The sequence below is a fragment of the Equus caballus genome, chromosome 17, assembly GCF_041296265.1.
Source record: "Equus caballus isolate H_3958 breed thoroughbred chromosome 17, TB-T2T, whole genome shotgun sequence".
Taxonomy (NCBI): Eukaryota; Metazoa; Chordata; class Mammalia; order Perissodactyla; family Equidae; genus Equus; species Equus caballus.
Window position 1 is genome coordinate 31,363,572 of NC_091700.1, and position 17,573 is coordinate 31,381,144.

The 17,573-nt window shown below is 33.1% G+C and overlaps 1 protein-coding gene across 13 annotated transcripts in view; it reads left to right on the top strand.

Annotated features, from left to right (window-relative positions):
* Positions 1-17,573, top strand: part of NBEA (neurobeachin) — a 671,317-nt gene that overhangs the window by 175,735 nt on the left and 478,009 nt on the right. For all 13 annotated transcript variants that reach the window (XM_070240236.1, XM_070240226.1, XM_070240227.1 and 10 more), the window contains exon 18: positions 12,819-12,927. In XM_070240236.1, coding sequence (XP_070096337.1) covers positions 12,819-12,927 — 109 coding nt within the window. The remainder of the gene's footprint in view (positions 1-12,818; positions 12,928-17,573) is intronic.

A 17,573-nucleotide genomic window follows, 5' to 3' on the forward strand; every position in this document is an offset into this window, starting at 1 on the left:
CTGAAAATGTAGGGGATAAGCTCCTTGACATCAGTCTTGGCAATGATGTTTTGGATTTGACAGCCAAAGCAAAGGCAACAAAAGCAAAAATAAACAATTGAGACTACATCAAACTAAAAAGTTTCTGCACAGCAAAGGAAACCATCAACAAAGTGAAAAGGCTACCTACAAAATGGGAGAAAATATATGCAAATCATATCTCTAATAAGTATTAATATCTAAAATATATAAAGAATGTATGCAATGCATTAGCCAAAAAAATCCAATTAAAAAATGAGTAGAGGGTCTGAATAGACATTTTTCCAACAGAAGAAATACAAATGGTGAACAGGTACATGAAAAGGTACTCAGTATCACTAATCATCAGGGAAATGCAAATCAAAACCACATTGAGATATCACTTCACATCTTTTATAATGGCTATTATCAAAAACACAAGAGATAAGTGTTGGTGAAGATTTTGAGAAAAGGGAATCCTTGTGCACTGCTGGTGTGGATGTAAATTGGTACAACCACTATGGAAAAGAGTATGGTGGTTCCTCAAAAAATAAAAATTAAAACTACTGTATGATCCAACAATTCCACTTCTGAGTATATATTTGAAGGAAATGAAATCACTATATCAAAGAGATATCTGCACCACCATGTTCATTACAGCATTATTTACAAATAGCCAAGACATGGAAACAATGTATGGGTCCATTGACAAATGAATGGACAAAGAAAATGTGGACACTTAGGTTGTTCCTGTGTCTTGGCTATTTGTAAATAATGCTGTAGTGAACATGAGGGAACAGATCACTCTCTCTATATAATGGATTATTCAGCCATAAAAAACAAAGAAATCCTGCCATTTGTCACAACATGGATGAACCTTGAGGGCTTAATGCTAAGTGAAATAAGACAGAGAAAGACAAATACTGTATGATCTCACTTGTATATGGAATCTAAAAAAAAACTGAACTCATAGGAACAGAGAGTAGTTTGGTGGTTTCCACAGGCAGGGGGTAGAGGTGGGGGGAAATGAGTGAATGTAATCAAAAGGTACAAGCTTCCAGTTATAAGTTAAGTTCTGGGGATGTAATGTACAACATGATGACTATAGTAAACAATACTGTATTGTATATTTGAAAGTTGCTAAGAGTGTAGATCTTAAAAGTTTTCATCTCAAGGAAAAAAATTTTGTAACTATATGAGGTGATGGATGTTAACTAAACTTATCATGATAATCATTTTGCAGTATATACATATATCAAATTACTATGTTGTACACGTCAAACTAATGCAGTGTTATATGTCAATTATATCTCAATAAAGCTAAGGAGAAAAAACCCATGATAGGCATTTGTAACAAATGTACTACATTGGAGATGGATGCTGATAGAAGGGGGAGACTATGTGTACCTGGGGCCAGGATGTATATGGGAACTCTTAGTACTTTCTGCTCAGTTTTGCTGGCACCTAAAACTGCTCTAAAAAATAAAGTTTATTTAAAAGTGTATGTGAGGGGAGAAGCTGATAGGGAAATAAAAAACCAAGAAAAATGTTTATCTGTATGAGTGTGAATGAGAGAGAGAGGGTATGAGTTGGGTGTTAAACCTCTCTGTATCCTTTTATGTCATCATTATTTTTTGCCCAAGTAGAAGTACTGCTTATTTTAAAAACTAAATGATAAAACCTGGTAGACCAATGTTTAAATAAACCAAAATAAACTTTGAGGCAAAAAAGTTGAGTTTGAAGGATGGGCGTCATGTAAGGAAAAAGGTACAATTTACTAGGAAAATAGAACAATTTCAAATTCATATACACTTAACAGCATAGGTGAAGTATGGGAAACAAAATTGGCTAAATTTGAAAGAGAAATCAAAGTAGTTTAGAGATTTTTAATGTGGTCTTCTTTTTACAAGAGCAATCACAAATGAACAATATAAATTTGAACAAAAACTCCATGGCTTGATTAGCATATACATTCTTCTCAAGAACACACAAAACTGTAGAGATTGTTAAATGAGGCCATAAAATTGGCTCCATAAATTTAAATAAGTTATTGTCATACAGATGACTTCTCATCTACAGTGCAAACAAGAAATCAGTGATGAAAATAAAACTAAGAAAATGGAAATACACATATTTTAAATAATTTATAACAAGCAGTCATTGTTCAAATTAGAAAATACTTAGAATCAAAAGATATTGAAAACTTTGTATATTTATACTTCTGAGAGTTGGCCTAAGTGGTAGTGGAGACAATTTATAGCTGTATTTATATTCCAAAAAGAAAGATATTTTGCCTTTTTCCCCTAGGTTCTCAATTTTGTGCTGAATATAAGAGTAGTTTAACATCAGGATATCTTTTATATGATCTACTTATTAACAAATTAAAGAATAGCTGTATAATTATAATAATACAAAAATTTTTGATAAAATTCAGTACCCATTCATCATAAAAATTCTTAGGAAAGCACAAATAAAAAACTATTTATTTAACCTGATAACATAGACCTACCCAAAACTTATCACAATCGTATTAAGTAGTGAAATCTTAGAAGCATTCCCTTTCAATAACTAACAATTAACGAAAGCATGTCTTCACTACACCTGTTCAACATCATATTGAAGAATATATTGACATTTGCAGAAAACTCCACCTAAAGACAGCAGAATTGTTTTCAATTGCATGTGTAACATTCTTCAGAATATATTATGGATTGAACTGTAAAACATAAAATGAGTCTCAATAAATCTAAAAGAATTAAGATGAAACAAAATATGTTCTTTGACCATACAGAATTAAATTATAAATCAACAACAGAAAAAGACTTGGGAAATTGTTAGATATTTGCAAAGTAAACAACACACTTCTAAATAAACCCTGGGTCGAAAAAGACATCACAAAGAAAAATAGAAAATAATTTGATTTGAATAAAAGCAAAAGCACAACATAGAACAATTTATTGAATCCTCATGCATTGCTGATGGGAATGTAAAATGTTCCAGCCATGTTCCAAAAGGGTTTTCAAATTTCATTAAAAAATCGAACAATTTACTATATAATCTGGCATTTCCACTGATAGGTATCTACCCAAGAAAAATGATACCATGTGTTTGTACCTAGACTTGTGCGTGAATGTTCTTAGTACTATTATTCATAATAGCCACAAACTGGAGACTACCCAAATTCTATCAATTGTTGAATGGATAAACAAAATATTGTATGTCCATACAGTGGAATATTAATCACAATTAAAAGGAAACGAACTACTAATGATATGATTATATCATATTAATGAGGCCTAAAAGCATTATGCTAAGTGAAAGAAGCCAGATGCAAAGGACTACATATTATATGATTTCATTTTGTGAAATGTCTAGAATGCGGGTTAGTGGTTACATGGGGCTAGCGATGGGAATGGGGATTGACTACAAATGGGCACAAGGGAACTTTTTAGGATGATGAAAATGTTCTATAACTGGACAGTGATGATGATTGCATGACTCTGTAAGGTTTTTAAGGAATCACTGAATTGTACACTTACAAAGTGTGTGAATTTTATGGTATGTTATTATATCTCAATAAAGCTAATAAAAGTTTGAAAAGCAAAATTTAAAACTTAGAAAGTGTAGAATAATAGTGTTATCACCTTGGATTAAGGAAGGGTTTCTAAAACAATAAATAAAGAAGCATAAGTCATCTAGGAAAAGTGGGTAAATTTCACCATTAAAATAAAAAATGCCTTAAAAGACACCATAAAAAACTGAGAAGACAAGCCACAAAGTGAAATAAGATATGTATAGTTTATCTGGAATATAATGGATTTGTATCCTGAATATATTAAAAATCATGCAAACTAATAAGAAAGAGAAAAACCGTTGGAAACCTGAAGAATTAAACAGTCAATGCACTGAAGAAGAAACCTGAATTGGCAATAAACATGTGGGAAGTTACTTAACTTCAGTAGCAATCAAGAAAGTACAAATAAAAAAAAATTACATTTAATGTACTTTAGGATGGTAAGCTTTAAAATTTTTGACATTATCAGGTGTTGGCAAGGATAGGCATAAGAGAAACTTTCAAATCACTGGTGAAATTTTATAATTGATGCAATCACATTGAAGAACAATTTGACAATTTTCAAAAAGATGAAGCTGCTGATACTCTATGACTAAGTAATTCTTTCCTTGAGAGAAACTCTTGTGTATGTGCATAAATTCAGTGCAGCCTTGTTAGTAATAAAGAAAAGTTGGAAACAATATAAAAGATCAATAGGATAACAGATAAATGAATTGGGATATATTCCTACTGCTGATATGTGTTCAGCTTTGAAAATGAATTATGAAAAGTTAACTTTCATAAACCTAGTATGAACCAATAAAGCAAGTTGCAGAAGATACGTACTAATGACACCATTTATGTGAGTTTGAAAAATATGAAAAAACAAAATTAAAATAGTTTAGGAATAGATACATGCCTAGTAAAAGTATAAAGACATAATGTGGTAATAAGAAACATGAAATTGTTTACCCCAAAATATAGTGAAAAGAATGGGATCATGGACAGGTAAATGATTTCCTCTCTTTTTAAAAAAATCAGGTTTTAAAAAAATAAATGGATAAGGAAAGGGATAACAAAGAAAAAGAAAGCAGAACTTTGTTGCCATTATTACAAATCAGATGGGCTCTGAAAGCACAAAACAGAATTAGTTGAACTTGAAGTTAAAAGTTCAAAACAGGGGCCAACCCAGTGGCATAGTGGTTAAGTTTGCATGCTCCGCTTTGGCGGCCCAGGGTTTGCAGGTTCGGATCCCGGGCGCAGACCTACACACTGCTCATCAGTCTCATCACAGGGCTGCATCCCACATACGAAATAGAGGAAGATTGGTACAGTTAGCTCAGGGCAAATCTTCCTCAAGCAAAACAAACAAAAAAGTTCAAAACAGAATATATAAAGACATTATGAATTGATGAAAGGCACAATTTAAGTAGAAGAGGTTTTGGTCATATACCTAAAAGTATCAAATATTGCAGTCAAATATGTAAAGCACAAAACCCGTTAGAGCTGCAGTAATAACTTGATAAAATACAGTAATGGTGTAGACAAAATTTCTCCTTCAAAATGGGGCCAATTGAATAAATATATAAAGATATAGGGGAATTGAATATAAATTCATAAAATTTGACTCAATAGATATATGTTCAGTCTTACATCCTTCGAGAATATACTTTATGACTACAAGGCATTTACTGAAAACAAACAAACAAAAAATTCATGTCCTTCGCCATAAAATAAACAATGTAGACAAAGTAGAGATTTTACTGGCCACAATTTTCTGATCATAACGTAATAAAATTAGAACTCAAAAAAAGCTGAGCAAAAAAATCTCAAGAACTTAGAAATTAAGCATTTTTAATAAATATCCCTCAGTGAAAGAAGAAATTAAAAGGAAAATCAGAAATTATCTATGCATGCATCATAGCAAAAGCTTACTCAGAAGTAAATACTTACATTGTTGAAAAATAAAGATTAAAATTAGAGGAATGTGTACTCATATTACAATATTAATTAAAGGACAACAAAGTAAGCTATGAAGTACAAATTAGTAAAGATGAAGAGTAGCCTCAAGAAAGTAGAAAATAAAACAAAAACTGTTGAAAGGATTTCACAGGTGATTTTCTTGAAGGAGCCAGTAAAATGGATAAAACTTTTTCAAACCTCATTAAGATAAGATGGAGAGATTTGGAATGAAGTCTTTTAGAATTATAGGCTAGATTGTTATAAGAAAATATCTTACTTTATGGCACTATACAAGAGGTTAACTTCTACTTCTTGGTAATAACATCATTTTGCTCCAAATAATTTTAAATACTTATTTTTTGAGGTCTCCATACATATTCATACTACATCAAGTAAGAGGTGGGAAAGTAATAGCAAGACATTAGGAAACAAGGTAAAAGTATAGGAACACAGAATGTTTCCTGTTTTGCTTCACTAGTAATCGTTATCTGATATTTCAACAGAACCATCCTATAGTACCTTCCTTCATCGCTGTGTTTTGATAGTTTCCCTGTAAACACTGATAGGTGTATGTATTACTGAGTTATAGCTTATTCATTTTTAGCCTCAAAGTAAAAGGATGAAGAAATGTAGATTAAAAACTTCAAATAATCTTACAATTCTCCTGATAGACTGACGGAGATTGAAAAGTATAGTAGTGTCCACTAATTGAATAACTAATGATTCTTAACTATAAAATAATATATAGAATAGTAGCCTAAAATGTTCTTTCTTTCAGTTTATTAGAAAGGAAATTGAAAATGTAAATATAATTATATTTCCTGAAAACCATGAAATTTTTTATTTTATTATTTTTTTGCTGAGGAAGAGTCCCCCTGAGGTAACATCTGTTGCCATCTTCCTCTTTGTGCTTGAGGAAGATTTGCCCTGAGCCAACATCTGTGCCAGTCTTCCTCTATTCTGTGTATGGATCACCACCACAACCTGGCCACTGACGAGTGGTGTAGGTCTGTGCCTGGGAAGCGAACCTGGGCTGCCAAAGTGGAGTGTGCCGAATTTAACCACTAGTCCACAGGGCCAGCCCTGAAAAGTTTTTAATAACTGCAGTAAATCAAGAGCTATTCCATGTACCTTAGTGGAAAGACTCAATTATATAACTGTAGAATTATAATAAATCAATTAATAAACATAATGGAATTTTGGTAAAAATTCCAGGGTTTATTTTAAAAGTTTCAAAACCTGTCATAAAGCCAACTCATATGAACAAATGAGTAAAAATGTCAATGAAAGATTAAAAAATAAGAATAGTGAGTGTGTATTGTGATAAGTTTACTAGACTTTACACCAAGGAATGAGCTAAAAAAAGAGGTGACTAGAAACCCTAGGAACACATGCTAATAATGCATGTATGTTTAGATATTAGGAACATTATTAAAATGTGAATTATTCAGTAATTGGCATTGGAAAATTGTTTTTAATTTCTGAATTGGAGGGAGAGATGTCTTACCCCAAACCATGTCTTCCTTCTCCCTCTTCTCCTTCCAACCCACAAAACAAAACAAAACACAAATATCAGAGAGAATAAACATTTGCAATTGTGCATTTCCAGGTCAAGTTGATAAAGAGAGATAAAAGAATTTCCCTTATCCAAACCTAATGAAATAAATAGTAAATAGTAAAATACGGACCTTTCCCTCCACAACAAGAAAAAGTCAGATGCAGCCAAATAAAGAAAGCATCTCATAAAGCAATACATTCAAAATATTGACAGCTAAAGAAACAACCAGAAGATTCTGGAGTGACTTCATATAGATCCTTACCGTATTCCTATGCATGCATAATCAATAGAATCCCTAGCTTTCTCCCCCATGGGAATGACAGGAACTTGTTAAGTATCCCCATTTTCTTCTTCTGACTTTGAGTGGGTGGAAATAGTTTCTTGGAGAGGATGGAGAATAAAGAGCTAAGGCCAGAATTCTTTGATGGAAGTGAAAGTTCCAGGTTTTTCTATATCAAATTGGGGGATCAATCCAAAGCCTGAGACCATTTCTCTATGAGAATGAGATATATTCCCTTAAGTAGACTGAACTGTTGTAAAGAATATTTTAAAAAATTGCCAGGGTCGGCCTGATGGCATAGTGTTTAAGTTTGCGTGCTCCACTTTGGTGGCCCAGGGTTCACCAGATCTTGGGTGCAGACCTATCTATCACTTATCAAGCCATGCTGTGGCAGGCGTCCCACATATAACATAGAGGAATATGGTCACAGATGTTAGGTCAGTGCCAATCTTACTCAGCAAAAAAGAGGAGGACTGGCAGCAGTTGCTAGCTCAGAGCTAATCTTCCTCAAAAAAAAAAAAAAATTGTCTCAGAAGATAGAACAGTACAGGTAATCTAATAAAGTGTGCACACAGCCTCAGCTGTCCTCTTTCTGTCCAAATTAAAGCCTTTGGGCCTCAGAAAAAAATGGATAGAACATGAAATGCTCAGCCCTGAAATTGTATCTCAGACAACAAATCAGACAATTCTCAATGTGGGTAAAGAGAGATGAGCAGGTAGCAAAATTTTATGAGAATAAATATAACAAAATACACAAACATAAGCGAGATGAAAAACAATGGCAGAAATCATGCTAATGTGATACTGCAAAAGGAGAGAGAAAAGAAATGAGCAAAGGATAGAAGAAGAATTTAGTCCAGAAGAAAACATATATTAAGGAAAAGAAAGTTTCTATAATATTTTGAGAATAAATTGCAAGAGTATACATTCAGTAAGCTCTCAAGACAAGGTAATAACAAAATGAAATGAAAAGGAACTTGAAGAGTTAAGGAAACAAATTGATGATCCAAATTATGTAATAATTTTAGGAAATGTAATTAATATAGAGGAAATGAGATACAGAGGACAAAGTGTCTTACCTAAAGAAAACTACTGTCTCTCGAGGGGAGAACCAAACAAATGAAACAGAAAGTACTTCCATAAAGTAAGGAAAGAACTAGTCTCTGTTTAGAAAAAGCACACGATATTCTAGGCAAATTTGACACAGGATGATCAACACTGAGACATACATTATATAAATTTAAGTTTAGTGGTAAAAAAGAATTTCTAAAATAATCTAGGCAAAAAAGAAAGCTACCTTCAACTGGTTCAACATTTGGCTGGCCTCAGACTTCTTCACAGTTAAATTTAATGTGAAAAGAAATAAAGCAATGTCTAAAGCAATGTCTGGAAGTTCTAAGAGAAGATGTGACCCAAGAATGTTCTACCCTCCAGGTTAAGCATATAGACATCAAGTCTAAATTCAGAAGACAGACTTCTTGACCCTCTTGAATGACGTCCATCCAGTTGAGAGAAAAGTCGAAAGAAAGAAAGCAGAAATGGTGAAGACAAAGTCAAGGAACTGAATTCATTTAAAATAGACCAGGGCTTAGTAATTAATATATAACAACAGTGTTAAGAAGAACATAATCTAAGTGTTTTAAACGTTGATGATCTTAAAATAAGCAATGTAGATCACAAAAGTTGGGAAGTGACATGAAGTATGAGAGTGTTAGTGATCTGTCTTTAATGTAAAGGAATGAATTGATACTTTCCAAAACTGAAATGTTTGTTTAAAATATATATCACTTCACTCTTTTATTCATAATTTCTTTTTTGAACTTTACAGAGACTTTTTCAAAAAGAATAATATCTCTTGGGGTGAAGAAAGTCACCTGAATCTCACAAGATTTGTTGTTGTTGTTTTTGTTTCATATCCAGTTTTTTCCTTTCTATTAAATAAGAGTAAATTATATATGATACTTTTTATTTAAATTAACATTTAGTATAATCCCTTTTGTATGAATTTCTCCAATCCTTCCTTCCTCATTTTCTCTCCCTTCCCTTCCCCTTTCTCTCCTCTTCTTCTCCTTGAAGAGATTTTTAATGTTTATTATTATTTATTATGTTACTTCTGAGTGCTAGAATTTTAAAACTTTCTACTTTGTATTTCCCTGCCCTGCTTGCAATTGTATGTTGGGTATCATTTAACAAAACCAATTAAATAATTATTATGAAAAATGAGTTAAAATAAAAATTATTAAACTGTTATAGGAGACAGAATAAGGAATAATAACTGATCACTAGATGGAGATGGTCTTTCCCACATTAACCCCAAGTAAAGAAATGACAAGGTTAAAGATTGATAGATTTCATTCAAGAAAATTAAAATCTTCTCTCAAAAAACCCCAAAATTCAAAAAATGGAAAATATTTGTCAATCACTTGATACAAGGATAATTTTCTTAATATTATTAGAGTTTTTATAATCAGTAGGAAGAAGATGACCACACAGAGAAAAAATGATCAGAGTATGGTATCAGGCAGTTTTCGGAAGTAAATATAAATGGTTAAAAGACTTAGGAATTTTTATCAGCACTTTTGAAAATTAAAATAAGATCTAACTTTTGCATATCAAATTGACTTTTATCGTTATTATAATACATAGGACTGGTGAAGCTGCTGATAAAATGCGTTTATACCTTGATGGTGGAAGTATGAGAGTACATATTTTTGGAGCTCATAAACTGTAAAATCTCATAAAATAAAATTAAATATAAAAGCTTTTAACCCCATAATTTCACTTACAAGAATTTTTTCTAAGGAAATAATTGGGGATATACCCAAAGATTTATCTAAAAGGACAAAGTTTTTTTTTATTATAAAAAAATTGGAAATAACGTAAATGGCCAGCAGTAGTGACTGAATAAATTATGCTGCATTCTTATCATCAATTATATTTATTGACAATGAAAATTCAAGACACAATATATTGTTGACTTGCAGGAAACAAGCTACAAATTACCTTATAGAGAATTATTTCTGCTATATTAATATCAGCTATGTCTATCATACATATTTATGTGCATTGTAATTAATTTGGAAGAGCATAACCTGATGTGATTATCTCTGGGTTATGGAATTATGGGTTTTCTTTTTTCTTTTCTTGTTTCAACATATTCTCTGAATTCGTTACAAGAAGCATTTGTTTGACTATCCCCAAAAAAAGACTTGTTTGTTTTGTGAAGAAGGAAATTGGAGTGTATTTTCAATGGAATGTTTAGTAAACTAATAAATGTGTAATTTGTATGAGATTAAAAGGTTACTCTTTTAAAAAAGTAGATTGCACTCTTAATCCAAGTGGGCAGAAATCCTGTAAAATTCGAAAGGTAAAATCAAATAGTCACTAAAGCTTGAAATCTATTTAGGTCTTAAAGTTAAGCAGGTTCAAGATGTTAGTTTCCCCAGTATATGCCCTGTGACTGAACGGAATACACAGAGCAGGTCTTCCATTAGAGCTCCTGTGGGAAACAAAATTATGTGATGTACAAGGTCAGCACACCCGCTCTGCCTGAGACGATAGATGGCATTTTTGGCTATCTCTTGACTGCTGTGTGGTGAAATTTATTGGTAAGCATTGTTTTAAAGCAAACTGCTGGAGGGAGCTGACCCATCTCTTCCCTAGTGTATGCACGGTATTCTTCAAGCTCCCCCAAAAACCTAGAATTAAGCTGCTCTATAAACATTTACATTGGAGGAGATAATCAGAAGGGCATGCCTTTCTTTAGTAGCTGAAATTGTAGTTGCACAATTAAGAGATTACTGATTCCAGATAGCCTAATATAGATAACTTTTACCAGCTCACTGTATCAGAGAGAGAGATCAAGGGATATGTATTGGCATTTGTTTTTTCCTGATTGGAAGCAAATGAAAGCTGCAGGCTTCTCTTCCTTGGGTGTGGTTTGAGTTAGAAGAGACTAAAGCCTTCCCTTCCAGAATGCCATAATATCCATTAGTCCTGTTTTTTTTTTGGTTTTTTTTTTGACAATCATTTGACCTTTTCCAATTTTTTTTAAGATGTGGCAAACACAGCCACAAAAGAAATGCCTTAGCTTCCTCTTGAGTTTAGGTAATTTTGCTGTTTCCCTCTCTGGACTGAGGAGGATTGGGTGAGGGGAAACAGCTGTCCTGTATCTTTTGTTGTGCAGTGTGGAGCTTGGAGGCTGATGTTAGAAGAGAGGATTTCCAGGTGAGTGGTACCCAGATAAATGGTTGATTATTTGATTTCTGTATTAATTAAGGTAACAATACCTGCTACAATAGACAAACAATGAAATTTTAGTCGCTTACCAAGCTAGTAGTCTCTTTCTTACTCACTTAAAGTCCAGTGGGTGTTCCTTAGCAGGCAATACCCTGCACAGTGTGATTTAGAGACCCAGGCTACTTCTTCTAACTTGTGCCTCCTTGTCTTCATGGTTGGGCTCCTGTGTTGCTGCTTTGGGAAAAGAGCATGGAAGGTGTGCATGAGTGCATCTTGTGTGGGCCAGACCTGAAAATGGTGCACAACTTTTCTGCTCACATTCCGTTGGCTAGAACTCAGTTAAATGGCCACATCTAGCTGTTAGATAGGCTGGAATTACAGTATAGCTGTGGTCTCAGGAAGAAAGGAACGTGAGTTTGGTGATTACCTAGTCAGTTTATGTCATAGTTGCCAAATCTAAACAGGGAAAATGAATAGAAAATCCAGTCCAAACAATAGAAAATCAAGGTAAGAAATGAAATACTGTGAGTTGGGAGTCAAGAAGATCCAGACGTTGAATGCTAAGAAAGTGACGTGAATGAGAGGCATGTAGTAATTCCCTGAACTAGAGCTAAGTGTTCCAGGAGGCTTTTAATAGTCTTCTATCCTAATTATGGGTTTGTTGGGGGGACATTTTAAATGAGCCAACAGTTAAATGAGCCACAAATACAAGCAATAATGAGTCCCCTTTATTTCTGTTGAATTATTTTGCTGTGTAATCCCAATATCAACTAGAGTACTCATTTTTAACCATAATTTTAAATTCTTGATAGTGAAGTTTTTCTTAGCCTATTTTATAGACTTTGAATTTGGACAGAAAAGATTTAAAAATTCTGTAGTCTCTGTGATAGGAGAAACCAATAACCTTAACCTAGTAACACTGACTGAAATAGTTAGAGGAAATTTGAAAATAATAGCTGTCAACATATAATGTTTTATAATTTGTATATTTCACATTTTAGTCTGCACAGATATTTTATTTGAGAAGTGTTTAAATAGTAGTCTTGGTAATTTAGAAGACAATTGTGCTATAAATTGTCTTTTCTTTTTGTAGATGGAAGTTAATAAAAATAATTACTTATGTAATACCGTATATTCTTATAGATTATACTTTCTTATCCCAAAGTCATGTGATTAGAAAATCCGATGTGTTTCATAGTATTTTGCTTTTTTTCCTCCTTTTCCTCCAGGAGAAAAGTTGAAATTATGCATACCCATAGTCTTTTCACTCTTCTTGGAGAAAGGCTGATGTTGCATACAAACACTGTGACTGTTACCACATACAACACACTTTATGAGGTAAAAATAAAAAAATGTGTGATGACAGTTTTAAATGTTTGCAGTGGAAACCTTCTATGTGATTGAGAAGTAATTGGTCAGTTAATCTAAAAAGCCAGTAATCATTAAGAAAAAAAAGAACACATACATTTTAAAAATTCTATTTTAAAACGTATCCATGTACATTTATTTGCCAATCTTTTTATGTTCAGGGGCTTTTCTTTGAGTATGGCTTGGCTGATTTGTTTTGCACAGAGTTTTTCTCAAATAAATAAACCACACCCATTATGTATTATATATACATGTATATAATATCTCCCCCTCCCACTTCTTCTCTCTCTCTCTCTCTCTGTCTTTAATATGTAGCAACTACCAACATTAGTCTAGAGTTGATATTGGGATAAAAGGTAGGTAAGAATTATTTGTAAAAATGATATCTGTAGAAGCTTTAGATCTCATCATTTCAATTCAGAAATCCCTGTCTCATCATTTCTAACAGATGACCATACAGGTTAGAATCAGTATTTTCTATGAAATGTGTACACTACCACCCAAAATAGGTGTTTTTATTTTTAAATACCAGCAAAATTTTAGTACTGTTCCCTTATATTAACCTTAATTCTACTTTCCTACAACTGATCTTCAGTGGTCCTACTACTTTTCTCTAGTGCAAGGATTAGCAAACTACCAACCCTTGTTTTTGTACAGCCGTGAGCTAAGGATAGTTTTTATATTTCAAATGGTTGAAAATAGTGAAAAGAAAGTAATGTATGACACATAAAAATTTGTGAAATTCAAATTTCAGTGCCCATAAATGGTTTTGTTGGAACACAGCCACACTCATTGCTTTATGTATTGCTTATGGCTGCTTTTACATTATAGCGGCAGTCAAGTAGTTGCAACAGAGAATGTTGTGCTCTCATCACTTTGCGCTGCTGTTCAGTGCACTGCAGACCACAGCGATGAAATAACTCAACGGTGTTTCACATACCACGCATATTGCCAAGCCTAAAAGTTTTTTAATACCAGTGCATATTCATCTTGTCAAAACAAGAAGAGAAAAGTGGATTTCAGATCTCACACTTTAACATTACAGTCAAGTGTGGATTATTTACTTATAGATTTAGATGGCAGAATATTGTGTCTGTTATACAAGGGGACACAATAGTTGTGCTAAAATAATATATATTGGCATTACTAGATTAAACACTCATAATAATATTCCTAACTCAGAAAAACGGCGGCTAGAAAATATAAAACAGAATATCTCTTCACGGCAGATTTCTTCACAAAAAGTAAAAAATGAAGTGTGAGACATTGAGGAGAGCAGATACTGATATTCTGAATGGAATTGTTTTATATAATTTTAAATCAATATGCGACAAATTGAAACTCCTCTAATACAATGTTTCTTTCATCAAACCACAGGCCAGATATAGCTCATTTCTAGTTTTTGCATGCCCTGCAAGCAGAGGATAGTTTTTATATTTTTAAATGATGGAGGAAAAAAAAGAATATTTTGTGGCATACGAAATTTTATGAAATTCAAATTTCAGTGATTGTAAATAAAGTTTTACTGGAACATAGCCATACTTATTAATTTAAGTATAGTCTATGAGTGACTTCATACTACAGCAACAGAGTGGAGTAGTTTTAAGAGAGACCATATGACCCATAAGTCCCAAAATATTTACTGTTTACTTTTGTGTAAAAACTTCCTTACAAAATTAAAATTCTCTATTATAGCACAGAGAAATTTACCTTCTCTCTGTTGCTTTTACTAAAAATTGCATTTAAATCTGATATCAGAAGTAACGTGTATTCATTATAGATTTGGGAAATATAGTAAAGCACCAAAATAAAACTTACATGTAGTGTCTTCATTAATACTTGTTAAAAGTATATATAAAATATTTTCTCAACTCACACACTCACACACACACACACACACACACACATACCTCTTATAAAATATCATCCTACGCATAGTTTTGTGTCCTGCTTTTTCCACTTAGCAATATCCTTTTTTTATTATTTTTGTAATTTTTTTATTAAGGTCATAATAGTTTGTAACACTGTGAAATTTTAGTTGTACATTATTATTTTAGTCAGTCACCATATCAATGTGCCCCTTAACCCCATGTGCCCACCCTCCAACCACCTTCTCCTCTGGTAAACACTAAATTCTATGTCCATGGGTTAGTTTATCTTCCACATGTGTGAAATCATATAGTGTTTGTCTTTCTGCATCTGGCTTATTTCACTTAACATAGTACCTCATGGTCTATCCATATTGTTGGGAATGGAATGATTTTGTCTTTTTTGTTGGCTGAGTAGTGTTCCATTGTATACACCACATTTTCTCTGTCTAATCATTAGTTGATGGGCACTTGGGTTGCTTTCACTTCTTGGCTGTAATCAATAACGCTGCAATGAACTTGGAGTGCATAAGACAATTTGAATTGTTGATTTCAACTTCTTTGGATAAATACCCAGTAGTGGGATAGCTAGGTCATATGGTGTTTCTAATTTTTTGAGAAATCTCCATACTGTTTTCCATAGTGGCTAGACCAGTTTGCATTCCCACCAGCAGTGTATGAGGGTTTCCTTTTCTCCACATCCTCTCCAACATTTGTTATTTTTTGTCTTGTGGTTATAGCCATTTTAATAGGTGTAAGGTAATATCTCAGTGTAATTTAGATTTGCATTTGCCTAATGATTAGCATTGTTGAACATCTCTTGTATCTATTAGCCATCTGTATATCTTCTTTGGAAACATGTCTGTTCATATCCTCAGCCCATTTTTTGATCTGGTTGTTTTTTTGTTGTTCAGTTGTGTGAGTTCTTTATATATTTTGGAGATTAACCCCTTGTCAGATACATGATTTGCAAATATTTTCTCCCAATTGGTGGGTTGTCTTTTCGTTTTGTTCCTGGTTTACTTTGCCTTGCAGAAGCTCTTTAGAGTGATTAAGTCCCACTTGTTTATTTTTTATTTTGTTTCCCTTGTCCAAGTAGACATGGTATTCGAAAAGATCCTTCTAAGAGTGTACTGCCTATATTTTCTTCCAGGAGTTTTATTGTTTCAGGTTTTAGCTTCAAATCTTTGATCCATTCTGAATTTATTTTTGTGTGTGGCAAAAGATGTCTACTTTCATTCTTTTGTATTTGGCTGTCCAGTTTTCCCAACACCAGTTATTGAGGAGACTTTCTTTACTCCATTGTATGTTCTTAGCTCCTTTGTTGAAGATTAGCTGTCCATAGATGTGTGGTTTTATTTCTGGGCTTTCAATTCTGTGTGTCTGTTCTTGTAAAAAGTACCATGCTGTTTTGATTACTATAGCTTTGTAGTATCTTTTGAAGTCAGGGATTATGATGCCTCCAGCTTTCTTCTTTCTTCTCAGGATTGCTTTAGCTATTTGGGGTCTTTTGTTGCCCCATATGAATTTTAGGATTCTTTGTTCTATTTCCATGAAGAGTGTCATTGGAATTCTGATTGGGATTGCATTGAATCTGTAGATTGCTTTAGGTAGTATGGACATTTTAACTATATTTATTCTTCCGATCCATGTGCATGGATTATCTCCCCATATCTTTATGTCATCTTTGATTTCTTTCAATAATGTCTTATAGTTTTCATTGTATAAGTCTTTTACCTGCATTAAATTTATTTCTAGATATTTTATTCTTTTTGTTGTGATTGTAAGTGGCATTATATTCTTGAATTCTCTTTTTCTGTCAGTTCATTATTAGAGTATAGAAATGCAGCTGATTTTTGTTAGTTGATTTTGTACCCTGCATCCTTGCTGTAGTTGTTGGTTATTTCTAATAGTTTTCTGATGGATTCTTTAGGGCTTTCTATATATAAAATCATGTTGTCTGCAAAGAGCAAGAGTTTCACCTCTTCATTGCCTATTTGGACTCCTTTTATTTCTTTTTCTTACCTAATTGCTCTGACCAAAACCTCCAGTACTATGTTGAATAAGAGTGGTGAGAGTGGGCACACTTGTCTTGTTCCTGTTCTCAGAGGTATGGCTTTCAGTTTTTCCCCATTGAGTATGATGTTGGCTGTGGGTTTGTCGTATATGGCCTTTTGGATATGGAGGCACTTTCCTTCTATACTGACTTTATTGAGAATTTTTATCAGAAATGGATGTTGGATCTTGTCAGATGCTTTCTTTGCATCTATTAAGATGATCATGTGGTTTTTATTTCTCATTTTGTTAATGTGGTGTATCACATTGATTGATTTTCAGATGTTGAACCATCCCTCTGTCCCTGGTATCAATCTGACTTGATTATGGTGTGTGATCTTTTTAATGTATTGCTGTATTCAGTTTGCCAATATTTTGTTGAGGATTTTTGCATCTGTGTTCGTCAGTGATATTGGCCTGTAATTTTCCTTCTTTGTGTTCTCCTTGTCTAGCTTTGGTATCAGGGTGATGTTGGCCTCATAAAATGTGTTAGGAAGTGTTCCATCTTCCTCAATGTTTTGGAATAGTTTGAGAAGGAGAGGTGTTAAATCTTTGAATGTTTGGTAGAATTCTCCAGAGAATCTGTCTGGTCCTGGACTTTTATTTTTGGGGAGGTTTTTGATTACCATTTCAATTTTTGTAATTGTGATTGGTCTAATCAGATTCTCTATTTCTTCTTGTTCAGTTTTGGCA